The following is a 25,581-nucleotide window of genomic DNA, read 5'->3' as shown; positions in this document are numbered from 1 at the left end:
TGAGCACAATGCACTCTCTCAATTTATTCCTACAATACCCAGAGAAGTAGGCGGCAGAGGCACAGTTAGCCATTTCCAGTTGGAGAAAATGAGACACAGGCACATTAGACCTTTCTCGCAGGGCCCCACCAGTTCCCAGAGGTCAGGCTGGTGCTCAGGACCACTGTGCATAAAACGCGGGTGGCCCCCGAGACCCCCAACCCTCCAGGCCCCGTCTGGCTCACATCGTTGCTGATGGTGGAGTCTCGGTGGATGAGGCGCTGCACGTGGCTGTCGATGCTGCTGCCTGAGGAGAACTTGGTGCGTGTGGCTGGGTGGGCCTCCCGCTCCCGCTGCCTCACCACCACCTCGCAGGCCTTCCACTCTGCCAACACCTGCTGGTACCTTGCTGCCACCACTGCGTCCACCTGTACTCAGACCACACCACGACCATGGGGGACGCGTGCACCAGGCCCTCCCCTTCAGGAGCTGGGCCTGCACTGGACCTTGGGTCCTGAGTCTCAGACTCAAGACGGGCCTCAGGGTAAGGACGGTCGAGCTGCCCTGCCATGCTTCTTTCCGGCTGGGAAGGGGCTGAGGCTTCCAAGGTCCCCTCCCTGGCGTCCCCTGGCCCAGCTCCCCATCTCACCAGCCCCATGGGAACAGGCTCCCCTCACCTGCTCCATCTCCTTCTTGCTCATGCCGAACTTGTAGTGGCCAAGCAGGAAGGGCCAGACGTCCTTGCGGATCTCGTGCTCTATGCCTCCGTAGTAAACTTGCCGCAGCAGCTCCAGCTCTTTGTAGTTCTGAGGCACCCGGAGAGTCAAGACTGTGCAGCCTCCACAGTCACTGTGGCCCAGCTGGGTGAGCCCCATCCCACGGAGAATGGGCTGGAGTGGGGCCTCTAGTGACTGCTGAAGCCCAGGCAAAGCCTGCTTTGGGGTAGCCACGTCCTCCCGTGCCCCAGCTCACAGCGGGATGAGATCTCGTTCTGCTCTCCTTAAGGGGCAGGAAATGGCGCCCGGAGAGAGGCAAAGCTTTGTCCAGGGTCACAGGTTGATGTGGAGGCAGGACAGCTTCCCAGTCCAGCCCCCTTCCCCTGTCAGCCCCATGCCCAGCTGCAAGAGATTCTGCCGGGACCCTGGTCACTCCGTGGCATCGGCCCTGGCCTGTCAACCGCGCCCACTGCCACATTTTACCCTGAAGCCCTCACTCCTGCCCGCCCCAGCCCCTCGACCTGTGGCCCTGGAACCCCAGGGTTGGCACCTTTTTGTCCTTCTGATACTTGCTCCACACGTCCTTGGTGAGGCCCGCGGAGGCCCCTGGGGGCCGGTCAGGTGGGATAATGCTATGGTGCACCAGCGCTGACAGGTGGGTCCGCACCGTGGACAGGTGGCGGCAGTGTGCCAGCCCTGCAGTGGGCAGCAGTGGGCAGCAGGGGGCTGGGACCCAGGGCCACCCGCCCCCAGCCCGCCACAGCCCGGCACACCCCACACTCACAGCCGTAGAAGGCCCGGGACACGATCTGCCTCTTCATGCTCTCACACAGTAGCCTGAGCGGCAACCTGTGGGAACAACCGGGCTCAGCAGGGAGGGGCTGCCGCCCCTCTGGTGGGGGGAGAGACAGAAGGGAGGAGGCTCTGTCCTGGGGGGCAGGTAAGGCACTGGGGAGGGTGCAAGGAGGAGGAGCCGCAGCCCAGCAGCCGTCAGTGGGCACCCTGTCCCTGCCTGCCACCCGGACAGAGCTGCTGTGGGGCCCCCACCTGGCCCCCAACCACCCAGGGATCTTGGTCAATGAACTTCACCTGTGTGGATCTTCGTTTCCTCATGTGAAAAATGGAGAGAGGCACTGGAGGGTCATCAGGATTAATAAACGAAGGACGAAGTAAAGGTAAAAGAGAACACCTCCCATAAAAGCCATTCACTCACTGCCCTGGCACACGGCAGGTGGCTGCTGAGCGTCCTCTGGTGGACGGCCTGTCAGCAGGGTCTGCGTGCACATCGGGAAGGGGAGCTCGCGGGGACTGAGCCGAGGATGTGCCGGGCACAACTCTGGACATTCACTTGGGTTCTCTCTCATTCTGTCCTCACAAGTGCACAGGCAGCAAGTGGCATCATCCCCATTTTGCAGATGAGGAAACTGAGGTTCAGAAACGTAGAGGCTCACGGTAATTCCGTAACTTGTAAGTCACGTGGGTAGCAAAAGTGAAATTTGAACCCAGATCTGTCCCACTCTAGAGGCCACCCTGTCGTGCTGCAAGTGACACGGCCTTTAAGGACAGATGGACACACACGTGGCTGGACACGCTAACGGGAAGCTGGGGCCGAGCGCTGCCCACTCACCGGTCGGGGATGCAGCTACAGTGGCTGGGGGTTGCATGTGGGGAGCTGCTGGAGGAGCAGGAGAGGCAGGAGGAGCCCTGGCTGCACAGGGGCTCCAGGTGCCAGGTTGGCAGGCTGGGCCCAAAGCCCTGCATCTCGATCATGTCACCAGCATCTGCGGGCAGGAAGGGTGGCATGGTCAGGGCCTGAGACGCCTTCTCTCCCAGGCACCCTGCAGCATGCCCACCTCTGTGCCCAGAGCTGCAGCATCAAGTCACCCATGGGTGGAAAATCACAGAGGTGGGGCCTGCCTGGTCCAGAGCCCAGAGATGGAAACGGTAGGGAGAGAGGGCGCCTGACACTTCCTAGCCGCCAGCAAGCCTGGAGAGGGGTGGCAAGGTGTCGTTCTGCATGTGGTAAAATGCTTGGACTGAGTCTTGGATGATTGTGCCTAGCTCTATCCTGCAACCAGCTAGCACTTGCTTTTCTAGAGGGAAGGGAAAGAAAGAGAAGGAACAAAGACCTGAGCTCCTCAAAGTGCCACCAGCTAGCTCCTCAAAGTGCCACCAGCTAGCTCAGCCTTCATGGATTCAGCTTGGTCCTCTTGGCAAACTCTGAGGTGCTCAAGGAGGTGTTTGGAATACTTCCAACTCCGAACGCTCCCCTCCAGGGAGTCCCCACTGTTCAAAGCCCCCGAGGAATCTGAGTCACCTGCCCGTAGGCCTGGCTCTTCTGGGGGAGTCTAGATCTGGTGGCCAGTGGCTACGATGAGCAGTGCCCCGTGCCCAGGCCAGGCACCCCTGCTGTCAGCTCCCACGGCCCCTGAGCTCTGCTCCATCCCTGCCTAGCCTAACAGCACTTAGCACGGTGGCCTCCCGAAAACACCAGGGAGCTGGACGGAAGCCACAGGTCCCAGGGCGACGAGGCCACTGTGGGGGCGGGGGTGGTGGCTGGGCACAGAGTTGGGGATGGGGGTGGTGGCTGGGCACAGAGGCCCACCATCCAATGTGACAGAAGAACAGGCCCAGTTGCAGCCTCAGAAGATGACTCCTTGGACACAGCTACGCTGCCAGCAGACAAGGGCCTGCTCAGCCAGCCCAGGCGGTCTGAATCAGAACTCAAGACCCTCGAGAGCTTCCATGGCCCAGGTGGGGCAGGGCACTGCTTAAGGGGAACTCTGGCACACAGAGATGAAGCAAAGTGAGAGAGGAAGTGGAAGCACTGGGGGGTGATGCCGGGAGGGAGCGAGAGAGTGGAGAAGAGTTCGGAAGAACAGGGACGGAGAGCCGTGTGAGCTGAGGGAGTCCTGTCAGCAGCAGTTTGCTTGGCTGGCTCAGCCTGCGCCGGGGCCCACTGTGGCCTGCCGCAGGCGTGGGCTCGGCTTTGGTGGGAGCCGGACTCCAGCTCTGGGTGTGCCTTGGTGAGGAGGGCTGAGCTGAGCCCCTTCCAGTTCCCTCAGCGGTTGCCCTGCCTTGGCCGGGGCTCTCTTCCCAGACCCACAGCTGGGAGTTTTGCAGATATCTGGCCCTTCAGCTCCACCAGGAGGCAAATTAAGGGAACATGCGTGGTGAGGAGGGGCTGCGGCTCTGGTAGTGAGGGCATTGCAAGCCATGCCTGAGACTCTGGGAAGAAGGGGAGGGCGCAGGTGCAGTGGGGCAGGAGCCCAGCTCAGGCCCCTGCAGCAGGCAGGAGAGAAGAGGACAGTCCCAGGAGGAGCTGGGGTGGGAAGAGGCCCAGCCAGGCAGGCAGCAGGCAGCAGGCGGGCAGGCAGGGAGGGCAACAGGGGCGAGGGTGGGGGTGGGCAAAGGGAACCAAGCTCATGCCCAGAAAGGAGGCCCAGCCAAGGCATGTCTCCTGGGCCAGTGCTCTTCACCTTAATCCTCCAGGAAGGAGCTGAACCAGCCACATTCGAACACTGTGTCTGAACGAGCCCAGTGCAGACAGCTGGGGCTATGGCGTGACTGGGTGAGGGCGCAGGCTGGACGGGGTGGGGGGTCTGCTGGGTCAGCTTTGACTCTGACTCTCTCCTCTGAGCATGAGGAAAGTATAAAGCAAGAAAACAGGGTGGGCGAACCCCACAGCCCCTAAGACTCCGAGTGAAAGGTGCCTGGCCTGGAGCAGAATTAGAGTGAATAGCATCTGCTCTGTGGGGAGGCAGCAGGAAAAGGAAGGGGAGAGGAAGAGGGAGGGAGAGGAAATTTGGACACCCCGCCACTGATTCACATGCACAAGTCAAGCATGTTGCAGGCCTGAAAAGCAACAGCTGGCAGAACGGACTCAACAGTGTTGTCATTATGGACTGGAGTGGAGGTGGGGGGCCCCCATTCCCCAGCCCTCTCCCCAACCGCCTGCTGATTCTGCTCTTATGCCTCCTCTCCTTTCCCAAGTATTAGGGGCCCAGAAGCTCCATACTGGGTTGGCCTAGCCCCTGAGTTCCTTGAGAGGATGCACAGATGAGCCCTGAGGCCTCTGGACCCCCGGCAGTGGGTCTGGAAGTTTCTCTGATCCTGGAGGCCTCAGCCCTAAGACTAGTCAGGGATAGGCTTTCTATCACCGAGTCTGCCAAGGGCTCTGCTAGGACCCTCCAGCCTCTAGCCTGACTACCAGTTCGTGGGGGAAGAAGTAGCTCCGTGGGTCCCCTCAGAGCTCAACCTTCCCACACTGCTCAGACAGTTCACTGTAAATAGGCAACAGCCCCAAGTCCAGGTTTGCAAGGAACCAGATGGCAGGGGTGTGTGCAGGCAATAAACATCAGAAGTAGGATGTTCCCACCAAGGCCTGGCCTACAGGCTCATATTGGAAGGGCTAGGACGGAGGGTGGGCATGCGGGCAGGCGCCTGGCAGTAGGAGGGCAGCTGGCAGCTTGTGCGGAGGGTGTGCTGTGTGTGTTCTAACACAGACCAGGCCGCCCTGCCTGCCCGGAGACTGTCACTGGCCTAGTGGCTGGCTAAGGAACTGGGCTTCCCGGCAGAACTTTGGAAGCCTGAGGGGAGTGTGACATATTCTGAGGACGTCCTCTGCAGGGGGGAGTGTGACATATTCTGAGGACGTCCTCTGCAGGGGGGAGTGTGACATATTCTGAGGACGTCCTCTGCAGGGGCGGGAAAGGGAGAAACAATTATTTTGTAGCATGGGAATGGGCAGGAATGGGGACGCTCCCCTCGTCTCTGGGAGAACTGGCCTCAGCCTCTTCCTACCCACCCCTTCCTGGAGCACCCATCCCAGCCCTCACAGGTCGCCTGGCTGATTGCTTGCTGAAAAGAGTGGGGCTCCCTCTCTACCAAGCCAGCTCTGTGCTAGGAAAGATGGGTGGTACGCAGAGGAACCCTGAGAGGCTGAGGGCACTACGCTATCACCTCCAACAAAGGGGACCTCTCCATTCGTGGACCCTGAGGTTCATGAGGGCAGGAATACATGTTTTATTTCTATCCCTGGCACAGGTGAAGAGACGGAGCTCCGGGATAGTGAGAAACTTGCTCAAAACCATACACTAAACCAGGGGCATATCTGGGGCGGGAGTTCATGTTGCCAGGCCCTGAGCCTGGCCCCTTCCTGGACACCATGCTGCAGCTATTTCTAGATTTCATGCCAAAGTACCAGGCCCTGCCAGCTGGGGCCCTCAGGCCTCCTGGGAAGACTGAGCCCTGGGGCCCTTCGCATGGCAGCCCTCAACCCCTCGCCTGACCCACAGCTGCTGCCCCTGCCCCAGGAAGGGCCCGGTACCTCCATCCTGTTTCTGTTAAGTCAGGAGTCAGAAGCACCAGGCCCAAAGGCTGGTCTTCCCAATCAGCAGAGAGAAAGGAAGAGACCTCTGTTTGGCATTTGCCAGCCTGACCCCCGGAGTAGGAATGGGCTCAGAGAGCCATTCAGGGTGCCCAAGAGGCAATCAGATAATCAGACCTTCCTATTGGCAAATCCTCTTCCTCCTCAGGCACCAAGCGCCCTCCTCGCAGCCTGGAGCCACCTGCCCTGGGCCAGCCCCTTTTCTTGCCAGCACCTGTCTGGCCTCCTTCTGCCCTCCCTGATCTGCCCCCGATGGAAGGGAACTGCCCTGGGTGCAAGTCCCCTAATGCCAACACTGCCGTTCGAGCCCCTGTGGTGGGTGGCAGGCGGGCCCGGGAGGGAGGGTGGGGATGAGGGGGGTGAGGGAGAGGGAGGGATAAAAACCTTTCATCGGATTGGGAGCTGTGAGGTTCCGCGAGCAGATCATTGAGAGCATCGCGTGCAGTTTATCCTCCTCTTCCTCATCATCGTCCACCGAGGCCGCGCGGCTGGCCGCTAGGTGGTGGTAGTTAATAGTGACTGCTCAAAGAGAACAGCAAGAGGCAGAGGCATGAGGACCCTCATCCCTGGGCAGGACAGACTCCCTCCTTAAGGGGAGTGGAACGGAGGCCGGGGTCATCGTGAATCTGCAGGGCACAGAAGAGGGGAAGGGAGGGGACCAGAAAGCTCTTTGGATGATTTTCCTGGGAGAGTGTGGAAGGAGGCGAGGGGCTGGGGCAGCTGCAGAACCTCACTCTTCGGAGGCAGCCTCTCTAGGAAGAACAGAAGAGAGAGAACAGAAGTGGGAGGATGTGAAAGACCGGGACTGTATGGGACGGGCTGGCAGCCCAGGAGGTCATCGGCCCTCGCAGAGGCTGCGCATGACAGCTGGCAGATGGGTCCTGATAGTTCTCTAGCTCCTCTCAGGCTGGACCAAATCTGAAGATTACTCCAAATCCCCCTTTTCAGACTATAAATTCCACCTTCTTCCCTCCCAGGAAAAGGAAAGGGTTTTCCCAGAGCTGTCCTCAAGGAGCTGGAGTTGCGTGGTGGAGTTTCAGCCTCTGGGTGCCCTGGCTTGCCCTTGGCGAGGTACTCCTTGAAGTGAAGTGACCAGGATTGGGAAATGGCAAAGATCGAAGAGGGGAGGCAGAGACTGGAGAAGCTAAACCAAGCAACAGCCTGAGATTAAGCGCCAAGTGTGTAAATACATTCTGGCCAAAGATGTGTCTCTTTGTCAGGTACATCAGGGAAGGGGGGACATCCCTGTGCCGTGTGCCCTCTGAGCCTGGTGGAGCTATCTATGCTGTGGCTGAGTGTGCAGTCTGGGCAGTCTGGTCCCTAATACAGAGACAACTTGTTGACAACTTTTTGGCACAAGTTAGAAATTTAGGGAGCGGGTGGTCTTGTTAGCAATAAACACTCTGGGCTGGCAAATTCCCTGACCTTATCTGTAAGAAAAGCAAGTCTGGCCCAGAGAAGCCTATAGGCAGCAGCAGCACTCTGACCAGAAAGGGAACTTTGGTGTTGGTAGATGCACATAGACAGAGAGACCCCCTTGGGCCCAGGGGTGTGTGTCCAGGGTGGGGCAGGACCCGCAAGGGCCAAGCCACCTTTCTACCTGCCAGTCCCCAAAGCCCCCAGGCAGCCCCGAGTCTGTCTCTGATGCAACCTGCTACTTCAGCTAATGCTCATCAGTAGCTGGTTTGAGGAGGGCTCTGGCTCTAGGGCAGTCAGTGGACAATATTCACCATCCAAAAAGAAGCACTGGGCCGGGCGCAGTGGCTCACGCCTGTAACCCCAGCACTTTGGGAGGCTGAGGCGGGCAGATCACAAGGTCAGGAGTTTGAGACCAGCCTGGCCAATGTGGTGAAACCCCGTCTCTACTAAAAATACAAAAGTTAGCCGGGCATGGGGGTGTGCGCCTGCCTGTAATCCCAACTACTCAGGAGGCTGAGGTAGGAGGATTGCTTGAACCCAGGAGGCAGAGGTTGCAGTGAGCTGAGATCGCGCCACTACACTCCAGCCTGGGTGACAGAGTGAGACTTCGTCTCAAAAAAAAAAAAAAAAAAAAAAAAAAAGCAGCACTGGTCCCATACCCGGACTGTCTTGTGGGGGTTGGGGAGCAGGAGGTGACGAGCAATGGAGGGTTCCCCACCTTCTACTTCTAGTTTCTCCACATGTTTTACCCCTCGACAGGGTCCGAAAGGATAACTAAGAGTTTTGTGTAGTGATGCCTAGGTCTGTTGAGCCAAGAGTCCTGGGGTGGAGAAGTGGGGAAGGGAGCTGGGTAGAAGAGACGCGCCTTTTCAAAGGCAATATCTGTGGGTAAAAGGTCCAGCTGAGAGGCTAGGCGATGAGCCTCTGGTGTTAACCTGGCCTGGTCAGTGGGCCCTGCCCGCTTCCCTCCTGGGTGACGCTGCGCTCCCTGCCTCCCCGAGCATCTTCCTCTCCTCCCCAGGGATGAAGCTCGGGACACTCACTGTGCTCGTGCCTGTGGCCGGGGTAGATGATCCGGAACACATAGTCGGTGGCCCGCCCCGCGCCTATCTCCTCCATATCCACGGAGCGAATGCTGCTTCGTTTCCGTAGCTTGGGGAACACCTTCCCCTGTGGAAGGAGGGGTAGGTGGTCGGGCTGTCTAGGGCAGAGTCTCATCCAGGGTTCCACACAAGGCTGCTCCTAAGAACTCCACGTGGAGAAGGAAAGGAGGCGGGCAGAGAACCCCCACACACAGCACTTCCCCCAAAGCCTCCCACCCGAGTTACCTTCCCTTGCTGGGTCCACAGCGGGGGCTCTAGCTGTCCCCGAGGCAGCAGCCCATTCTCCAGACAGGACAGAAAGGACAGCAGGTGTCCTCCCTGCGGGAAATGCAGCGGCGGCCTCTGGATGCCATCCTGGCTCACCAGCACAAGCGTGCCACCGCTCTCTGGGAGTGAACGTGGAGAGTGGGGCTGAAGCCCTCTCGTCGGCTATCACAGCCTGCTGGCCAGCGCCCCCAGGCTGGGTCGGAGGCAGATGGCTGGGCTACAGCATGGCCTGGGAGCCCCATTAACAGGGATGGGAGGAGGACGAGGAGTCTTACAGGCCTCACACACAGTGCACAGCTGGCAGAAGGCAGCCTCTCCCTTCCCACCCGAGCCGAGGACAAGGCAGGCTTACTTTGCTGGTGGCAGTGGATGCACACGACCTGGCTGAAGGGCACCACGAGGGCATAGTCCCAGTAAACGCTAGAAAGGAACCAGACTGCTGTCACTGTGTCCAAAGACCTGCCATCCTTCCTTCCTTCCTTGTCTCCTAGTCCTACCACCCCACGAAACTCCCCTGAAGATAGGATGACCATAGCCAAGAAGTGCGCACAGCCAGCCATGACCCCTGAGATCTGTGCTGCCCGCTCGGCACATGGACAGCTGTCAGTCTCAGCCGCTGAGAGCTTGGCTCAGACAAACCTCTTCATGGCCAGGCTTGGCTCCGTCCTAGAGAGCTTGGGAATCACTCCAGGCAGCCGCTCCCTGCTATTCTTGGCATCCAGATAAAGAGTGAGGTTGGCCTCCTGGAGCAAGTGGGGTTTCTCCATCCCTCTGCCTGAGGTCAAACCCACTCCCTGCCCTGGCTCCTGGGAGCGAGTCCCAAAGCCCCCACCTCTTTTCCAGCTCGGAGTCCCCCAGAGTCCCATTCATGAGCTGGTTGGGGGTCCACTTCAGAGTCAGGCTCTCTGCAGACTGGTGCAGGGAGAGGTAGCCAGGGACCGCCTCCATATCCTCCTTCTGCAGTGGGAGACACCAGAAGACAGAGACAATGAAGGGCTGAGAGGCTCTCCGGGATGGCCTATGAAAAATGAGCTCCCGCTGGGCAGAGGGGAGGCTATGCTAGGCTAGTCACGGGGTCCTGGACTAGGGACTGGGCAGAAGCACGGGAAAACAGGACCCAGTTTCCCTTGTCAGCTTGGTGCCACTGACTCCTGCCAGCCTCCTGGATGCCAGGTCCATTCCAGGCCAGCCATACCCATGCTGCGGGCTCCCCTCGCCTGCTGGCTGCCATTCCTGTCCCCTGCCAACTCAAGGCTGGGCGTGAGTCGTGTGAAACAGGGAGTTGGGAGGCTGGGGCTGTTCTCCCCGCCTCTCTGGTCAAGCTCCTCCGGAAAGGAACAGCCATGGCTAGAGGCTTCCAGTTGTCTCATTCGGGGACCTTCGGGGAGGGATGGCAGGATGAAGCTTTCCTACCGGCTGCACCAGCACATGGTTCTTGCCATAGAGCAGCCGCGTCCGTGAGTTCTGGTGCAGGGACTCCACACACTCGCGGGCGCAGGCAGCCAGCCTGTCCTCCGACGCGCTGCCACTTGAGTGCCGTTTCCGGATCTGTGTGGAAGGCCAGGGCTCAGCCTCCAGCCTTGGGAAACTGGCCTCAGGGCTTGAGAACCCTCACGCTTCCATGCTGACCCCAGGGTCCTTCCTGCCCCGGTTTACTCCCAGCCACCCTCTGCTCTCCAGCCACCGACCAGCATGGGCTCCCGGCATTTGTGTTAAGTTTTATTGTGCGGAGAAGGCTCTTCTTGTGCGGAGATGCTACCTTGGGGCATCTCCAAGTCCTGTCCCGTAGAGAGGCCGGTTTCCCGTCCCTACAGGCCCATGGGCATAGCCCAGATGAGCCCAAAGGGTGGGGAGGGGGCACCTACCCCCAGGGCTGGGCGCTTTGCAGGGGAGTCCTGGCGAGTAGGCAGACCCCGGATGCGGTGCCGCTGGACCAGCTCATCAGCAGAGGGGTCAGTCCAGTAGTGATCGGCTGTCTTGAGCTTAGTGTATTCCAAGGCACAGGGTCCCACTGTGGAGACAGAGACAGCCAGCTCAGACGATGCTCCCTCAGCACCTGCCCCGTACCCACCGTGGGCCTGGCACAGGTCCCTGTGCTCTCAGGCTCACCTAGAAGAGAGGCCAGGATCGGGCCGAACACAGGGTCTGCCAGCAGTGCCTCCTTCTCGTAGTACTTGCTGCCAGGAGACAGACAGTGTGACTGCCGAGGCTCCGGGGCTCATTCCAGGGCAGTCAAGCTCACCAGGTAGGGATGTCCCCACAAAGACCAGATTCAGATCAGTCACCAAGAAACAGTGAGTCCTTAGGGACTGGGCTTCGTGAGGTGCCTGGTATGGCCAATGCCTTGAGGGCACCGAAGGGGACGGGGAGATGGAGGGTTGCCTACAGGCTGTCACGGACAGGCAAGCATCCTGAGGGCTGGGGCTGAGGGATGTCGGGAGACGGGTCAAGGGAGGGGCTGCTTGGGGAACGGGGCGGTCACCTGCTGTTTTTGGGGAACGGGGTGGTCACCTGCTGTTTTCCGCCAGGTATTGCACAACCTTGTCCAGAACTTTCTCGATGAGCGCTGTGCGTACCCATATGTGTTTCAAGGCCTGAGGGCTGAGGGCCGGGGCCTTCCCGCTGGCTGAGCCCTGTCTCCGCAGGGCCTCCTGGCTGACCCCTGAGGGTTTCCTGCAAAGGCGGGGAGGGCTCCAGGAGTGCGGTGGTCTAGGGGTAAACCCCAGAATGCTGGCATTGGGAGTGGGGCTTGGTACCCCAAGATGGGAGCACAGAGAACTGACTGGGGTTGGGAGGTGAAGGAGGGGTACAGAGCCTTGTGCCCACAAGGAACCAATCCCCTCCCTCAGGCTGATCCCTCACCCAGAGGCCCTGCAAGGAACAGGCCCAGGATGCCAACTTTCCAATGGGCTGTCCTAGGAAGCAGCAATTGCCAAGTGGGAAGAGCTGAAAGGAGGGAAGAAGGGGCTGGCCCAGGGCTCACCTGCCCTCTGCTTGTTGCTGCAGCTCCTGTACCTTGTGGCAAATCTCCCCCGCCACTGGGCACGTCTTCCCCACCTTGGTGAACAGGGCTGCCATCTTGTCACTGCGCAGGAAGCCAGCGGCACGGCGTCTCAGCTGATGCAAGAGGCAAGCCTCCACCGCACCTAGGCCACAAAGGGAAACAGCATCTGAGCCTGGGAAAGACGGCGGAACAGGGAGAAAAGCTCCTCTTCCCCATACCCGTGGTGAGGCAAGGGGTAAGGGCAAGCCAAGGGCAGGCCAGGGAGATACCCTGGCTTCCTTCCAAAATTCCCCTCCCCATCCCTCGGCTCCTGCCCGGGGCGAAGAGCTTTGACATGCCAAGTTGTCCCTCTCCCTCGCCTGGTGCGCACAAGCCTCCTGTATGCAGCCTCACCCCTGGGGGTCATGAGGACCAAAGCTCCCCGTTCAGGGTGACGTGAGTGGCTCCAAACCTGACAGCAAGGCACAGCACCCACAGGACAGGGATGTGAGGAGCAGCCGACTCGGGAGCCTTTCTGGAGGGCACGGAGGATGCAGTTGCTAAGGAACAGGGCTCTGCAGGAGCTAAAATATTGATGAAGTCACTGCAGAGCTCGGACCTGACAGTGGCCGCTGGACTGATGAGCCCAGCAGCTGAGGGAGAGATTTATCTTTTCCACGCTAGGAGGGCTTCCCTCCATCCATTCATGGTTTAGGGTTAGGCTTAGTCTCTGTCTGGACTTTCCACAGACAGACCCTGCAGGAAGAAAAGAAGTGCTTGGTAGGAGACGGAAGGGAGCTGCCCTGTGCCCAGACAGACTCTAGAGACAGGAGTGTGTATGTGTGTGGGGTGGAGGAGCTTCTACATGATTGGGCCAAGCTAACAGTTTTACAGGTGAGGAAGGAAAGGCCCAAAGAGGGGAAGAAACTCAATCACAGTCACAAAGTGGCAGAGCCACCAGGATGAGGACCCAGGGCTCCAAACCTTGGCCCGAGCCCCTTTCGCCACGTCCAGGTGTGTCTGGTTGGGGGCAGGGACACTGAGGGGAGAAGGAGGTGGTTTTTTCATACAGACTGGAAACAATGAGCTGTGCTGGAGACAGTCAGACAGAACGAGGTCTGAGCTTGGCACGGTCACTTGCTCTGAGACTCAGTTGTATCCTCTGTGAAATGGGAAGAGGGCTAGTGTGAGATGTCGCATGAGACGGAGGCTGTGAAATCGCCCATGCGGGGTCTGGCTCTCAGGAGGCGCTGGGTCTAGGTCAGTTCCTGACTCCTCACCCTGTTTGTTCAGATGCAGTTCTACAGCTGGCCTGTAAGAGCTGGGTTTCAGCAGGACCTCTCCCCGACAGGGGCAGAAAGAGGGTGCACTGGAGAGAGGATCCAAGGCTGCCCCAGAAGTGGGTGGAGACGGGGAAATTGAGGTCTGTCAAGTTTTTTTTATTTTTTTTTGAGACAGGGACCCACTCTGATGCCCAGGCTGGAGTGCAATGGTGGAATCTCAGCTCATAGCAGCCCCGACCTCTGTGGTACAGGTGATTCTCCCACCTCAGCCTCCCAAGGAGCTGAGACTACAGGCACGCACCACCACGCCCGGCTAATTTTTGTATTTTTAGTAGAGATGGGGTTTCACCATGTTGGCCAGGCTGGTCTTGAACTCCTGACCTCAAATGATCCGCCCCCCTCAGCCTCTCAAAATGCTGGGATTACAGGCGTGAGGCACCGCGCCCGGCCCACATGGGGAAATCTTTGGCTTAAGCGTCCACATGCTCCTTTCCATGATCAGTCCCCCTGGTCCCTGGAGGTCTTGTGTGGCCCTGGGATATACAGGCGAATGACCCTTTTGTCCCAGTCTCTTGGTCCTGGGCTGCTGCAGCTACAAGTCTGCGGAAAGGGGGTGATCATTTCCTGGGGTTGCACTTCCCATTCAGAGTGGGGAGAGAAGCAGCACTGAACAGGGCAGAGGGGCAGCAGGTGGCACACGTCCTGCACGGATCACGTGCCTCAGTGGTGTGACTAATTGCCGGGATAATGAGTCATTCGCTTCCTCACCTTCCCTAGGCGACCGCAAATGCAGCCAGGCCGAGGGGAACTGGGGAGTGGCCGGCCCCAGCCCTCCAGTCGGGGTGGCCTCGCCTACCTTCCCAGCCAGCCTCTGAGCACAGCCCTGGGGTTGTCTCGGGTGAGAGGAGGCATTCCTAAGCAATTACCGCAACTAAGGAATACTGAGAGAAGCCAGGCATCACGCTCAGTCCCCCCTTTACCCCATGGTCCCTAATTTCCTTCTGTGCAACCCAGGCAAGGTGCCAGGCAGTGTCTGGGGAAGGAGAAATCCCTCTCACGCATTGACTTTCCAAGCAAAGACCGGTTAGGCCATTAGGCCAGGCATTACTGACTCAGCTCTGTGGGCTCCCGGCCAGTAACTGTTCACACTGCACTTGTCCTATGCCATGCCCACAAGGTGCCCCCCACCGAGAGTGTGCACGTGTGATGAATATGTTATCGCGTGCAGCGTGCAGGCAAAATAATAATAGTAACACCACTACTTGAGAACTATGACCCGAGGGGACTTTGTGGATGGACTTCTGGGGCTCCAAAAACTCCCTCCCTGGGGCCGGGCACTGTGGCTCACACCTGTAATCCCAGCACTTTGGGAGGCCGAGGCAGGCGGATCACGAGGTCAGGAGATCGAGACCATCCTGGCTAACACGGTGAAATCCCGTCTCTACTAAAAATACAAAAAATTAGCTGGGCGTGGTGGCGGGCGCCTGTAGTCCCAGCTACCAGGGAGGCTGAGGCAGGAGAATCGCTTGAACCTGGGAGGCAGAGGTTGCAGTGAGCCAAGATCGCGCCACTGCACTCCAGCCTGGGGGACACAGCGAGACTCCGTCTCAAAAAAAAAAAAAAAAAAAAAAACAACAAAAACCAAAAAACAACAAAAAAGAGCCCCTCCCTGAAATTGAGAGCAATTTGAATGCAAATTGTTGATGTGCTCTAGAATGATTAGGACAGTGCTTTTTTTCCTGGATAGTAGGTCTACGGTTCTCAGCTTCTGACCCAAAAAAGATTAAGAAGCCGTTTTTTTTGAGACCAGGTCTCACTCTATTGCCTGGGCTGGCGTGCAACGGTGCAACCACAGCTCACTGTAGTCTCAGCCTCCTGGGTTCAAGCCATCCTCCCACTCAGCCTTTCAAGCAGCTGGGACTACAGGCTTGGGTCACTAAGCTTGGCTAATTTTTAAAAAGTTTTTGCAGATACTGGGGTCTCACTATGTTTGTTGCCTAGGCTGGTCTCCAATGCCTGGGCTCAAGTGATCCTCCCACCTCAGCCTTCCAAAGCGCTGGCATTACAGGCATGAGCCACTGAGCCCGGCTCTGAGACTTCTGAGTCGAGCAGAAACCCAGGCCTTGTCACTAATCGAAACATACATGGAGACATAAACACACGCCATCCTGTGTCTAGTGAATACCACACTCAGAACTGCCTGCAAAGCCGGCAGCAACAGTGTCCTCCTTCCCCGGGGACGTGTCTCACAGACAGACTAAGTCGGGACGGTGAAGGACCCTTCCCCAGGGAGAGTCCACATGACGGCCCAAGCTTATCCCCCATCCTGACTGGAGGCCCAGAGCACCAAGCACAACTCCAGGGCCTTACTCCCCTTACTCCTTCCTTCCCCAGGTCCCCACTGTAACCCCACCTCCCAGGGTGGAGGGTGCTGGCAGGAGATACTTGTAAGGCTAAAGCACCAGGTTAGCTGAACCCACCTGCCTGCTGACTGAGCTGTCTGGGCCCTGGGCTCCCACCTGTGAAGGCTTCAGGACCCCTGATCCAGTGGGTCCCAGCACCAGCTACGGCCACCCTGGGTGCACCACAACAAGGTGATGACCCTGACATTATTTGGCTCATTTCATATGAGAAAAAATGTGGACTAATTAATAAAAGCCAGCACTGGTTGGCATGGAAAGGGTTGGGCAAATGAATCAAAATGGACAAGAGAGAAACATGACTTTAGCAGCCAGGCATGGTGACTCACGCCTGTAATCCAGCACTTTGGGAGGCCGAGGTGGGCGGATCATCTGAGGTCAGGAGTTCAAGACCAGCCTGGCCAATATGGTGAAACCCCGTCTCTGCTAAAAATACAAAAATTAGCCGGGTGTGGTGGTGGGCACCTGTAGTCCCAGCTACTCAGGAGGCTGAGGCAGAAGCATTGCTTGAACCTGGGAAGCAGAGGTTGCAGTGAGTTGAGATCGCGCCACTGCACTCCAGCCTGGGTGACAAGAGCAAAAACTCCATCTCAAGAAAATAAAATAAAATAAAATAAAAAGAATAATAGTCTCCAATCCCATCCAGGTTGCTGCGAATGCCATGAATGTATTCCTTTTTATGGCTGAGTAGTATTCCACTGTATGTAGTTGTCAGTTTCTTTATCCACTCGTTGAATGATGGGCATTTGCCACCCTGGTTTTCTGGTGGCCTTTGGAGTCTGGGCCAGCTGAGTCCAGGTACATTCTCTACCCTGTTGGTCCATCCCATCCTGCTGACAGCAAGGCTCAAGGAACTGCAACTCTGAGTGGGTAGGAGCATAACTGCATTTAACTCCAGCACACTGTTGGACACCCCTACAAAGGTCTGGAGCCATCTTCCCAGGGAAAGGCCAGGAACTACAGACCCAGACTAGCCCTGGGGCTCCCTTCACCAGCCCCTGATGTGACCCCAAAGCCATCAAGTTATGCAGCTTAACAAATGCTACACGCGGCTGGAGACCACAAATGCTGATGGAATCCTATGGGCGCCCCAACCCTTACACCCCGATTCCACCATTCTAAGATATGGGGCCCCTGCCCACAACCCTTACACCCAAATTTCACCATTCTAAGATATGGGGCCCCTGTCCCCAACCCTTACACCCCGATTTCACCATTCTAAGATATGGGGCCCTTGCCCACAACCCTTACACCCCGATCTCACCATTCTAAGATATGGGGCCCCTGTCCCCAACCCTTACACCCCGATCTCACCATTCTAAGATATGGGGCCCCTGCCCGCAACCCTTACACCCAAATTTCACCATTCTAAGATATGGGGCCCCTGCTCCCAACCCTTACACACTGATTTCACCATTCTAAGATATGGGGCCCCTGTCCCCAACCCTTACACCCCGATCTCACCATTCTAAGATATGGGGCCCCTGCTCCCAACCCTTACACACTGATTTCACCATTCCAAGAGACCCAATTTAGAGTAGAGGAGACGCCAGGAAGACACAGATGGAAGGGACGTGGGGAGCTGCTGAATCCATTCATATATTGCTGGTGGGCAGACGAGATGCTGCAACCCATATAGATGCAATATGGCACTCTCCACTAATGTTGCAAATAACCTCTGATCCAGTAACCCCTCTTCTGAGAATCTGTCCTACAGATATAACTGCGTGATTATTTAGTTATAACAGCAAAAGACTGGAAGCCATCCACATGCCCATCAACAGGGGACAGGTGAAGTAAATATGGTACATCTCTAGCAGAATATCACGCAACTCTGAAAAAGAATGAGGATGCTCTCTAGGAGTGAATAATGGAAAGCTTGCCAACAGCAAGATGCAGAATGGTATAATCGCATGACATCTTTTAATTACAAAAAGGGAGGTGTGAACAAAGAATACAATCTTTTTTATTAGTATAAAAAACTTGGCTGGGTGCAGTGGCTCACGCCTGTAATCCCAGAACTTTGGGAGGCCAAGGCGGGTGGATCACGAGGTCAGGAGATTGAGACCATCCTGGGTAACATAGTGAAACCCCGTCTCTACTAAACAAACAAACAAACAAACAAAAAACTCTAGGCCAGGTGCAGCGGCTCACATCTAGAGTCCCAACAGTTTGGGAGGCCAAGATAGGAAGATCACTTGAGCCCAGAAGTTTGAGACCAGTCTAGGCAACACAGGGAGACCCCATCTCTACAAAAAATTTAAAAATTAGCTGGGTGTGGTGACATGAGCCTGTATCCTAGCTACTCAGGAGGTGGAGGTGGGAGGACTGCTTGAGCCCAGGCACACGGAGGTTGCAGTGAGCTGAGATTGCACCACTGCACTCCAGCCTGGGTGACAGAATGAAACCCTGTCTCAAAAAACAAAAAACCAAACAAACAAACAAAAAACCAACAAAAGAAAACCTCTAGAAGGATGCATAAGAAACAAAAGTGGTTACCTGTGTGGGACTTGTACATAGACAGGAAGTGAGTGAATAAGAGCAGAGAAAGGAGTGAGACTTTTCACTGCACACTTTTTTTTTTTTTTTTTTTAAAGACAGAGTCTCACTCTGTCACCCAGGCTGGAGTGCAGCGGGCACGATCTCTGCCCACTGTAACCTCTGCCTCCCAGGCTCAAGTGATGCTCCTACCTCAGCCTGCCGAGTAGTTGGGACTGCAGGCGTGCACTACCATGCCTGGCTAATTTTTAAAAATTTTTAGTAGAGACAGGGTTTCACCATGTTGCCCAGGCTGGTCTCAAATTCCTGAGCTCAAGCAATCTGCCCGTCTCAGCCTTCCAAGGTGCTGGGATTACAGGTGTGAGCCAATATGCCCAGCCCCAATGTATACTTTTTATATGGTTTTGATTTTTGAACCAGTTAAATATATTACCAACACAAAATTAAATAATTGAATGGGTGACCAGCACTAGGGTTCCCATCATAAGATGATGCCAGAGAGTCTCTCCAATCTAGGTGTGAATGAGAATTCACAAAACCCAGGAAGGCTGGGTCGCCTGTGGGCATCCCGTTTCACCTCCTCCCTCAACAAACAGGATCTGCGGAATCGTTTGGTTTCCCACCATTAGGGGGCGCATGTGGGCTCTGCTTAGGGGAGCAGCAGGTGACCTGAGTGGGGCAGGGATTAGAGAAACGATCCAGCGGGCTGAGACAAGCTAAGGGGTCTCAGTAGCTCACAGAAATGAACTATAGCTCGGCTGCTAGAAAATGCAGCAGTGGGCCGGGCGCGGTGGCTCACGCCTGTAATCCCAGCACTTTGGGAGGCTGAGGCGGGAGGATCACGAGGTCAGGAGATCCAGACCATCCTGGCTAACATGGTGAAACCCTGTCTCTACTAAAAAAACAAAAAATTAGCCGGGCACAGTGGCGGGCGCCTGTAGTCCCAGCTACTCGGGAGGCTGAGGCAGCAGAATGGCATGAACCCGGGCGGCGGAGCTTGCAGTGAGCCGAGATCGCGCCACTGCACTCCAGCCTGGGTGACAGAGCAAGACTCCATCTCAAAAAAAAAAAAAAAAAAAAAAAAAAAAAAAAGAAGAAAAAAAAAAGAAAATGCAGCAGTGGTTAGGAGGGTCATCAGTCAGCCCAGGGAGCCTCAGAAGCAGGGCTGGGTCTCTGCACCTGCATTCTGCCTTGTTGGCGCTCATGTGCATATATATCTACGTTGAAAGCTGCACTCAGCAGCCTGGACAAGCCCAGCCTGGTAACAGTGGGAACCACTCAGTGGCCTTCAGAGGACTAGCCTAGTTTGCTTGAGGTACAGGGACAGAGTATCCACAGTGAGCACAAGCTGACATGAAACTGGGCCCGAGATGCTGGGCCCGGAGTTGGGAATGGGAGGACAGCAAGTTGGCAGGTGTGGCTTGCTCCCCACCTCCGGACCGATTTCACCTTTTGCTACCAGCTGCCATCTGCACGACAGGGGAGTTCAGCCACCGCTGCCACACAGAACCCAAGCGAGGAAGTGCAGGCAGGGAAGCCAGCCTCAGGTGGTCCATTCTGGACCTGGGGCTTTGGGAGACACTAATTAGAGCAGAATTCAAAAGCCCAATGCCTGCCTGGGGGCCAGTGGTTCAGGCCCCTGGATGGTGGAACCAAGAATGCCGGAGAGGAGCAGCCTTCCTGAAGATAAAGGAATGGGTGGGAGGACCCGCCTCTTTCAAGTAACAACTGAAGGAGAAGTATCAAGTATCTTTACTCCAACTGCCCGTGGAAGGAGCCATTGTTTCATCTGCCCCAGACGAGGTGAGAGGAGTGAAGAGCCATCACCAAGCGTGACCTGCCCCTCTCTTCCCCGGTTCTCTGCCTGGCTGTTTCCACCCAGGGATTTGTAGTGGCCGCCTTTACTCAGATGAGCATCTCTGCGGTAACTAGGGTGCATTTTCTCTCAGCCTGCACTGGTGATGCTGGTTGTTTGCTTCAACTTTGGAAGGCATTCAGCCCTGCTCAACCCCCAAAACAAGAAAGCAACATTCGCAACTGGACTCTGATTGGGAGGATAAAGAACTGTCCTGAGTTTCTGGAACCCAGAACCAAGGAGGGGAAATGAAATCCATGCTGCACATCCCATCGTCCTTGTCCTGCTGGAGATGCAAGACAGGGTTTGCATGCACAGTGCTCATGGCAGCTACCCAGGGAACCAGGCCAGGGCCAGCTTCTCATGCGGTGGACACTGATGTGGGCACACTCAGCTGGCTGGGTAAGGAAGCCACAGTCTCCTGGAGTGTCTCTGGACACCATGAGCCCACCGTTCAATGACCAGAGCTTCGTCTGCATGAGGACCAACTCCTCAATGCTGCTGCCCCTCTAGTCTCTACTCCTGGGTAGGCCTCACAGGCAGACCAGTCCCTGGGCAGCACAGAGTCTGGAGCAAGACAGAGGTGGGTTCAAACACTAGCTCCTCTCCTTTTTTTTTTTTTTTTTTTTTTTGAGACTGAGTCTCGCTCTATTGCCCAGGTTGGAGTGCAGTGGCGCGATCTTGGCTCACTGCAATCTCTGCCTCACAGGTTCAAGCAATTCTCCTGCCTCAGCCTCCCGAGTAGCTGGGATTACAGGCAACCACCATCGCGGCCGGCTCATTTTTGTATTTTTAGTAGAGAGGGGGTTTTACCATGTTGGCCAGGCTGGTCTTCGAACTCCTGACCTCAAGTGATCCGCCCGCCTCAGCCTCCCAAAGTGCCGGGATTACAGGCGTGAGCCACCGCGCCCAGCCCACTGGCTCCTCTCGTTACTGGCTGTTTGACTTTGGGCAAGTCACTAAACCTCTCTGAGCTTCTGCTGTAATTAGGGAGAAAATCAGGGCCCACCTCAATGGACGCTGGGTGATGAAAAGTAACAGCATATCCCAAGGTATGAAAGGCTTCTCGGCCCCTGCCTAGCACACCAAAGGGGACTGATGAATGCAGGTGCCTTCCCTCCCTGTACCTCATGCCCAGTCCCTGCCTTCCTCTCGTTCCTAGGAATGGTCTAGTTGGACTTGTCTCTGAGGTCACCTTCCAACTGCACGCTGGAGTGTGGCCCCTGCACTGTTTCTTATGTCTTGTTTTTTTTTTTGAGACAGAGTCTTGCTCTGTCGCCCAGGCTGGAGTACAGTGGTGCGGTCTCGCCTCACTGCAACCTCCACCACCTGGGTTCAAGCGATTCTCCTGCCTCAGCCTCCCCAGTAGTTGGAATTATAGACATGTGCCACCACACCCGGCACATTTTTGTATCTTTTGTAGAGACGGGGTTTCCCTACATTGGCCAGGCTGGTCTAGAACTCCTGATCTCAGGTGATCCACCTGCCTTGGCCTCTCAAAGTGCTGAGATTACAGGTGTGAGCCACCGCACCCCGCCTCCCTTGCACCTTTTCAAAGATGCTCCTCCAGCAAACTTCTCTTCTCTTTTTTATGCCTGCAATTTTTCCCTATTAGATACTTCCCATGTGAATATAAACATTCTAGGCCAGACGCAGTGGCTCACACCTGTAATCCCAGCACTCTGGGAAACCAAGGCAGGTGGATCACCTGAGGTCAGGAGTTTGAGACCAGTCTGGGTATCATGGTGAAACCCCATCTCTACTAAAAATACAAAAATTAGGCCGGGCGCGGTGGCTCAAGCCTGTAATCCCAGCACTTTGGGAGGCCGAGGTGGGCGGATCATGAGGTCAGGAGATCGAGACCATCCTGGCTAACACGGTGAAACCCCGTCTCTACTAAAAATACAAAAAATTAGCCAGGCGTGGTGGTGGGCGCCTGTAGTCCCAGCTACTCAGGAGGCTGAGGCAGGAGAATGGCATGAACCCGGGAGGTGGAGCTTGCAGTGAGCCGAGACCGCGCCACTGCACTCCAGCCTGGGCGACAGAGGGAGACTCCATCTCAAAAAAAAAAAAAAAAATCATTTCACTAGGGAAAACTCCAACCATATACAGAAGGAAAAGGGGACAGTATAACAGCTGCCCATGTACTCTCATTACCCAGCTTCAACAATGATCAAGTCACGACCATCTTGCTTCAGCTCCTCCGCCTGCAACCATTGTTTCCTACCACCGGATTATTCTGAAGCAAATTTTAGACATCATATATATTTATCTCTGAAAGAGGACTCTTAAAAACATGTACTTATACCTTTATTGCACTGACAAAATTAGTAACAATTCCTTTATATTATCAAATTTCCTTATTGAGTTCCTGATGTTCAAATTTCTGATTGTCCAGATGCTCCAAACTTCCAGAAACATAGATTCCCAGATGGAATCCTGGGGAAGGCTCGAGGAGGCTTTATAGGAAAGATTGTAAGGTCACTTTTTTTTTTTAGACCAAGTCTCACTCTGTCGCCCAGGCTGGAGTGCAGTGGCACAATCTCGGCTCACTGAAACCTCTGTCTCTCAGGTTCAAGTGATTCTCCTGCCTCAGCCTCCCAAAGAGCTGGGATTATAGGCGTGCACCACCACGCCCAGCTAATTTTTGTATTTTTAGTAGAGATGGGCCTTCGCCATTTTGGCCAGGCTGGTCTTGAACTCCTGACCTCAGGTGATCCACCCGGCTGAGCCTCCCAAAGTGCTGGGATTGCAGGCGTGAGCCACCGTGCCCGGCCTATGCTCACTTTCAAAAACAAAGCAGTTGTGGGGTGGTGTGGTGGCTCATGCCTGTAATCCCAGCACTTTGGGAGGCTGAGGCGGGTAGATCACTTGAGGCCAGGAGTTTGAGACCAACCTGGGCAACATGGCGAAACCCCGTCTCTACAAAAATACAAAAAAGTAGCCAAGTGTGGTGGCGTGTAGACCTGTAGACCCAGCTACTCAGGAGGCTGAAGTGAGAGGATCACCTGAACCCAGAAGGTCGAGTCTGAGCTGTGATCACACCACTGCACTCCAGCCTGGGAGACAGAGTGAGACTCCATCTCAAACAAAACAAAACAAAACAAAACAAAAACCAAAGTAGAATGCGATTGGGCACCTACTGCATACTCAGATCCATGCTGTGTGTGTTGCCTGCATTGCTCTTCTATTCCTTACATCTGCCTTCTGGGGTAGGCTCAGAGATGAGTAACCACAGCTACACACTTCGTGGCACAGCCAGGACATGAACCCAGGTCTGGGTGACCCCAAAGTCCCAGCTATGAACACCCCCATATGCCCTCCGCGATGCCCCAAGATAGAGTGAGGTGAGTCAGCTCCTTCAGAGCTCCCTCCTTCCTCTTAGATCATTTCTGGATGGAAGGCACAAGTTAGATAGCAAGAGAATGAGCTATTCATTCCCTGTGGGTGGGAAGGAGGAGGAACCCGCTCCTCCTTTTTGTGGCGATGGGGTCTTTTTGCCCAGGCTGGTCTCGAACTCCTGCAAGGGATCCTCCCACCTCAGCCTCCAGGAATCCCTTTTACTGAAAAGAGACAGGATGAAGACTGCCTGGAGTCCAAATCTCAGAATGTGCTGAAATATCGCTGGCTGCAATATCCCAGGGGAGAGGCAAGCGTTCCCTAGCACCGGTGTCTCTCCCAGCTTATTAGCATCTCCTTGCCATTCCCTGAAGGAGCTCACTGCAGGGCAGACCTTCCTGGCTAATGAAAGCTGCCTAGCAACAGGGAGCTGGTTAATAAAGCCTGATGTTATTCCCGGCTCCACAGACTGCACCCTTCTCGAATTACAGCTCATCCTCAGTCTGAAGCAACCCTCATGTTGACCCACTTGCACACAGCAGGGCAGGGAATCTGGTGACTGAGGAGGCAGGCTGGTGTCTGCCCCAATCCCTGGGGGGTGGGGAGGCTGAGATCCTAGGAGACATGATTGGCCTGAGAACCTGCTCTGCCTGGCCAGAAGCTTCTCTGTGAGCCTCTGAAACCTGCTCTACCAGCCAAAGGTTAAAATGCAAACTCAGTGCCCAATCGGAATAGGGTAAATAAAACACTATGGGCCTCGGGCGGTGGTATGCACCTGTAATCCCAGTTACTTGGGAGGCCAAGGCCGGAGCATACCTGGAGCCCAGGAGTTTGAGACCAATCTTGGCAACATAGCAAGACCTCATCTGGAAAAAAAAGAAAAAAAAAAAAGAAAAGAAAAAGAAAAAGAAAAAAGTAATAAAGAAACGAAAAAAAAGAAAAGGAAATACCATGGAGGCAGACACTCCTAGATCTGAGCCAGAGGGGACAGCAGGCCCAGAGACACGATGGGTTGATGTCTAAATTACCCCAGATCCCTGATGGCAACAGAATAACTGTGCCCTCTCTAAGTACATGCATGACTATTTCAGAGGCAGAGTTCAAGAGTGAAACGTAGGACAATTTGCTGTTTCACTCTGACCTTGAGTGCTCTGCCCACAAAAGCACGTTAAAAGCACCTTCCCCTGGCCGGGCGCGGTGGCTCATGTCTGTAATCCCAGCACTTTCAGAGGCCGAGGCGGGTGGATCACGAGGTCAGGAGATCAAGACCATCCTGGCTAACATGGTGAAACCCCGTCTCTGCTAAAAATACAAAAAATTAGCCGGGCGTGGTGGCGGGCACCTGTAGTCCCAGCTACTAAGGAGGCTGAGGGAGGAGAATGGTGTGAACCCGCGAGGCAGAGCTTGCAGTAAGCCAAGATCGCGCCACTGCACTCCAGCCTGGGCGATGGAATGAGACTCCGTCTCAAAAAAAAAAAAAAAAAGAAGAAACAAAAGCACCTTCCCCTCCAGGGGAGGGGGCGACAGGAGATACCAGCCTATACTTTAATTCAACAGTAAGTCTTTATATTAAAGTGAAAAAAAATCCAAAAACCATATTATAGAGAAAAATGTAAACTTGATGTGATGTTTTAAGATAAAAAGGATAAAAGGATATATCAAAGACCTCTCCCCAACAGTGGTAGTTTTTGGGTTTTGTTTAAAAAAAAAAAAAAATGAGGCCGGGTGTGATGGCTCACACCTGTAATCCCAGCACTTTGGGAGGCCAAGGTGGGCAGATCACCTGAGGTCAGGAGTTCGAGACCAGCCTGGCCAACATGGCGAAACCCCCGTCTCTACTAAAAATACAAAAATTAGCTGGGTGTGGTGGCACATGCTTGTAATCCCAGCTACTCAGGAGGCTGACGCAGGAGAATTGCTCGAACCTGAGAGGCGGAGGTTGCAGTGAGCTGAGAGATAGCACCACGGAACTCCAGCCTGGGCACTAGAGTGAGACTCTGTCTCTAAATAAACAAACAAACAAACAAACTAGACAGGGTCTCTCTCTGTCTGTTGCCCAGGCTGGAGGACAGTGGTGCAATCATAGCTTGCTGCAGCCTCAACCTCCCGGGCTCAAGTGATCCTCCTACCTCAGCCTCTGGAGTAGCTGGGACTACAGGCGTGCACCACCATGCCCAGCGAGTTATTTATTTTTTTGTAGAGACTGCATCTTGTAATATTCCCCAGGCTGGTCTCACGCTTCTGGTCTCAAGGGATCCTCCCGCCTCAGCCTCCCAGAGCACTGGGATTACAGGTGTGAGTCACCATGCCTGGCCCCATAGTGGTAGTT

The 25,581-nt window shown here is 55.5% G+C and overlaps 1 protein-coding gene across 8 annotated transcripts in view; it reads right to left on the bottom strand.

Annotated features, from left to right (window-relative positions):
• The window catches only part of SGSM2 (small G protein signaling modulator 2), a 44,166-nt gene that overhangs the window by 7,251 nt on the left and 11,334 nt on the right, over nucleotides 1–25,581 (bottom strand). For 2 of the 8 annotated variants that reach the window (XM_063655728.1, XM_054459777.2), the window contains exons 3-17: nucleotides 11,857–12,019; nucleotides 11,385–11,546; nucleotides 10,983–11,050; nucleotides 10,739–10,884; nucleotides 10,287–10,421; nucleotides 9,706–9,830; nucleotides 9,226–9,293; nucleotides 8,832–8,992; nucleotides 8,547–8,673; nucleotides 6,469–6,603; nucleotides 2,323–2,476; nucleotides 1,480–1,544; nucleotides 1,246–1,391; nucleotides 657–785; nucleotides 225–407 (exon numbers count right to left, since the gene is read on the bottom strand). In XM_063655728.1, coding sequence (XP_063511798.1) covers nucleotides 225–407; nucleotides 657–785; nucleotides 1,246–1,391; nucleotides 1,480–1,544; nucleotides 2,323–2,476; nucleotides 6,469–6,603; nucleotides 8,547–8,673; nucleotides 8,832–8,992; nucleotides 9,226–9,293; nucleotides 9,706–9,830; nucleotides 10,287–10,421; nucleotides 10,739–10,884; nucleotides 10,983–11,050; nucleotides 11,385–11,546; nucleotides 11,857–12,019 — 1,967 coding nt within the window. Of the gene's footprint in view, nucleotides 1–224; nucleotides 408–656; nucleotides 786–1,245; nucleotides 1,392–1,479; nucleotides 1,545–2,322; nucleotides 2,477–6,468; nucleotides 6,604–8,546; nucleotides 8,674–8,831; nucleotides 8,993–9,225; nucleotides 9,294–9,705; nucleotides 9,831–10,286; nucleotides 10,422–10,738; nucleotides 10,885–10,982; nucleotides 11,051–11,384; nucleotides 11,547–11,856; nucleotides 12,020–12,328; nucleotides 12,441–25,581 lie in introns of all 8 variants that reach the window. The other 6 variants (XM_063655730.1, XM_054459779.2, XM_063655729.1 and 3 more) reach the window with 4 other exon arrangements.

This window comes from Pongo pygmaeus, chromosome 19 (assembly GCF_028885625.2).
Source record: "Pongo pygmaeus isolate AG05252 chromosome 19, NHGRI_mPonPyg2-v2.0_pri, whole genome shotgun sequence".
Lineage (NCBI taxonomy): Eukaryota > Metazoa > Chordata > Mammalia > Primates > Hominidae > Pongo > Pongo pygmaeus.
Note: the sequence above shows the minus strand (reverse complement) of the source record. Positions and strands in the feature narration are given on the sequence as shown.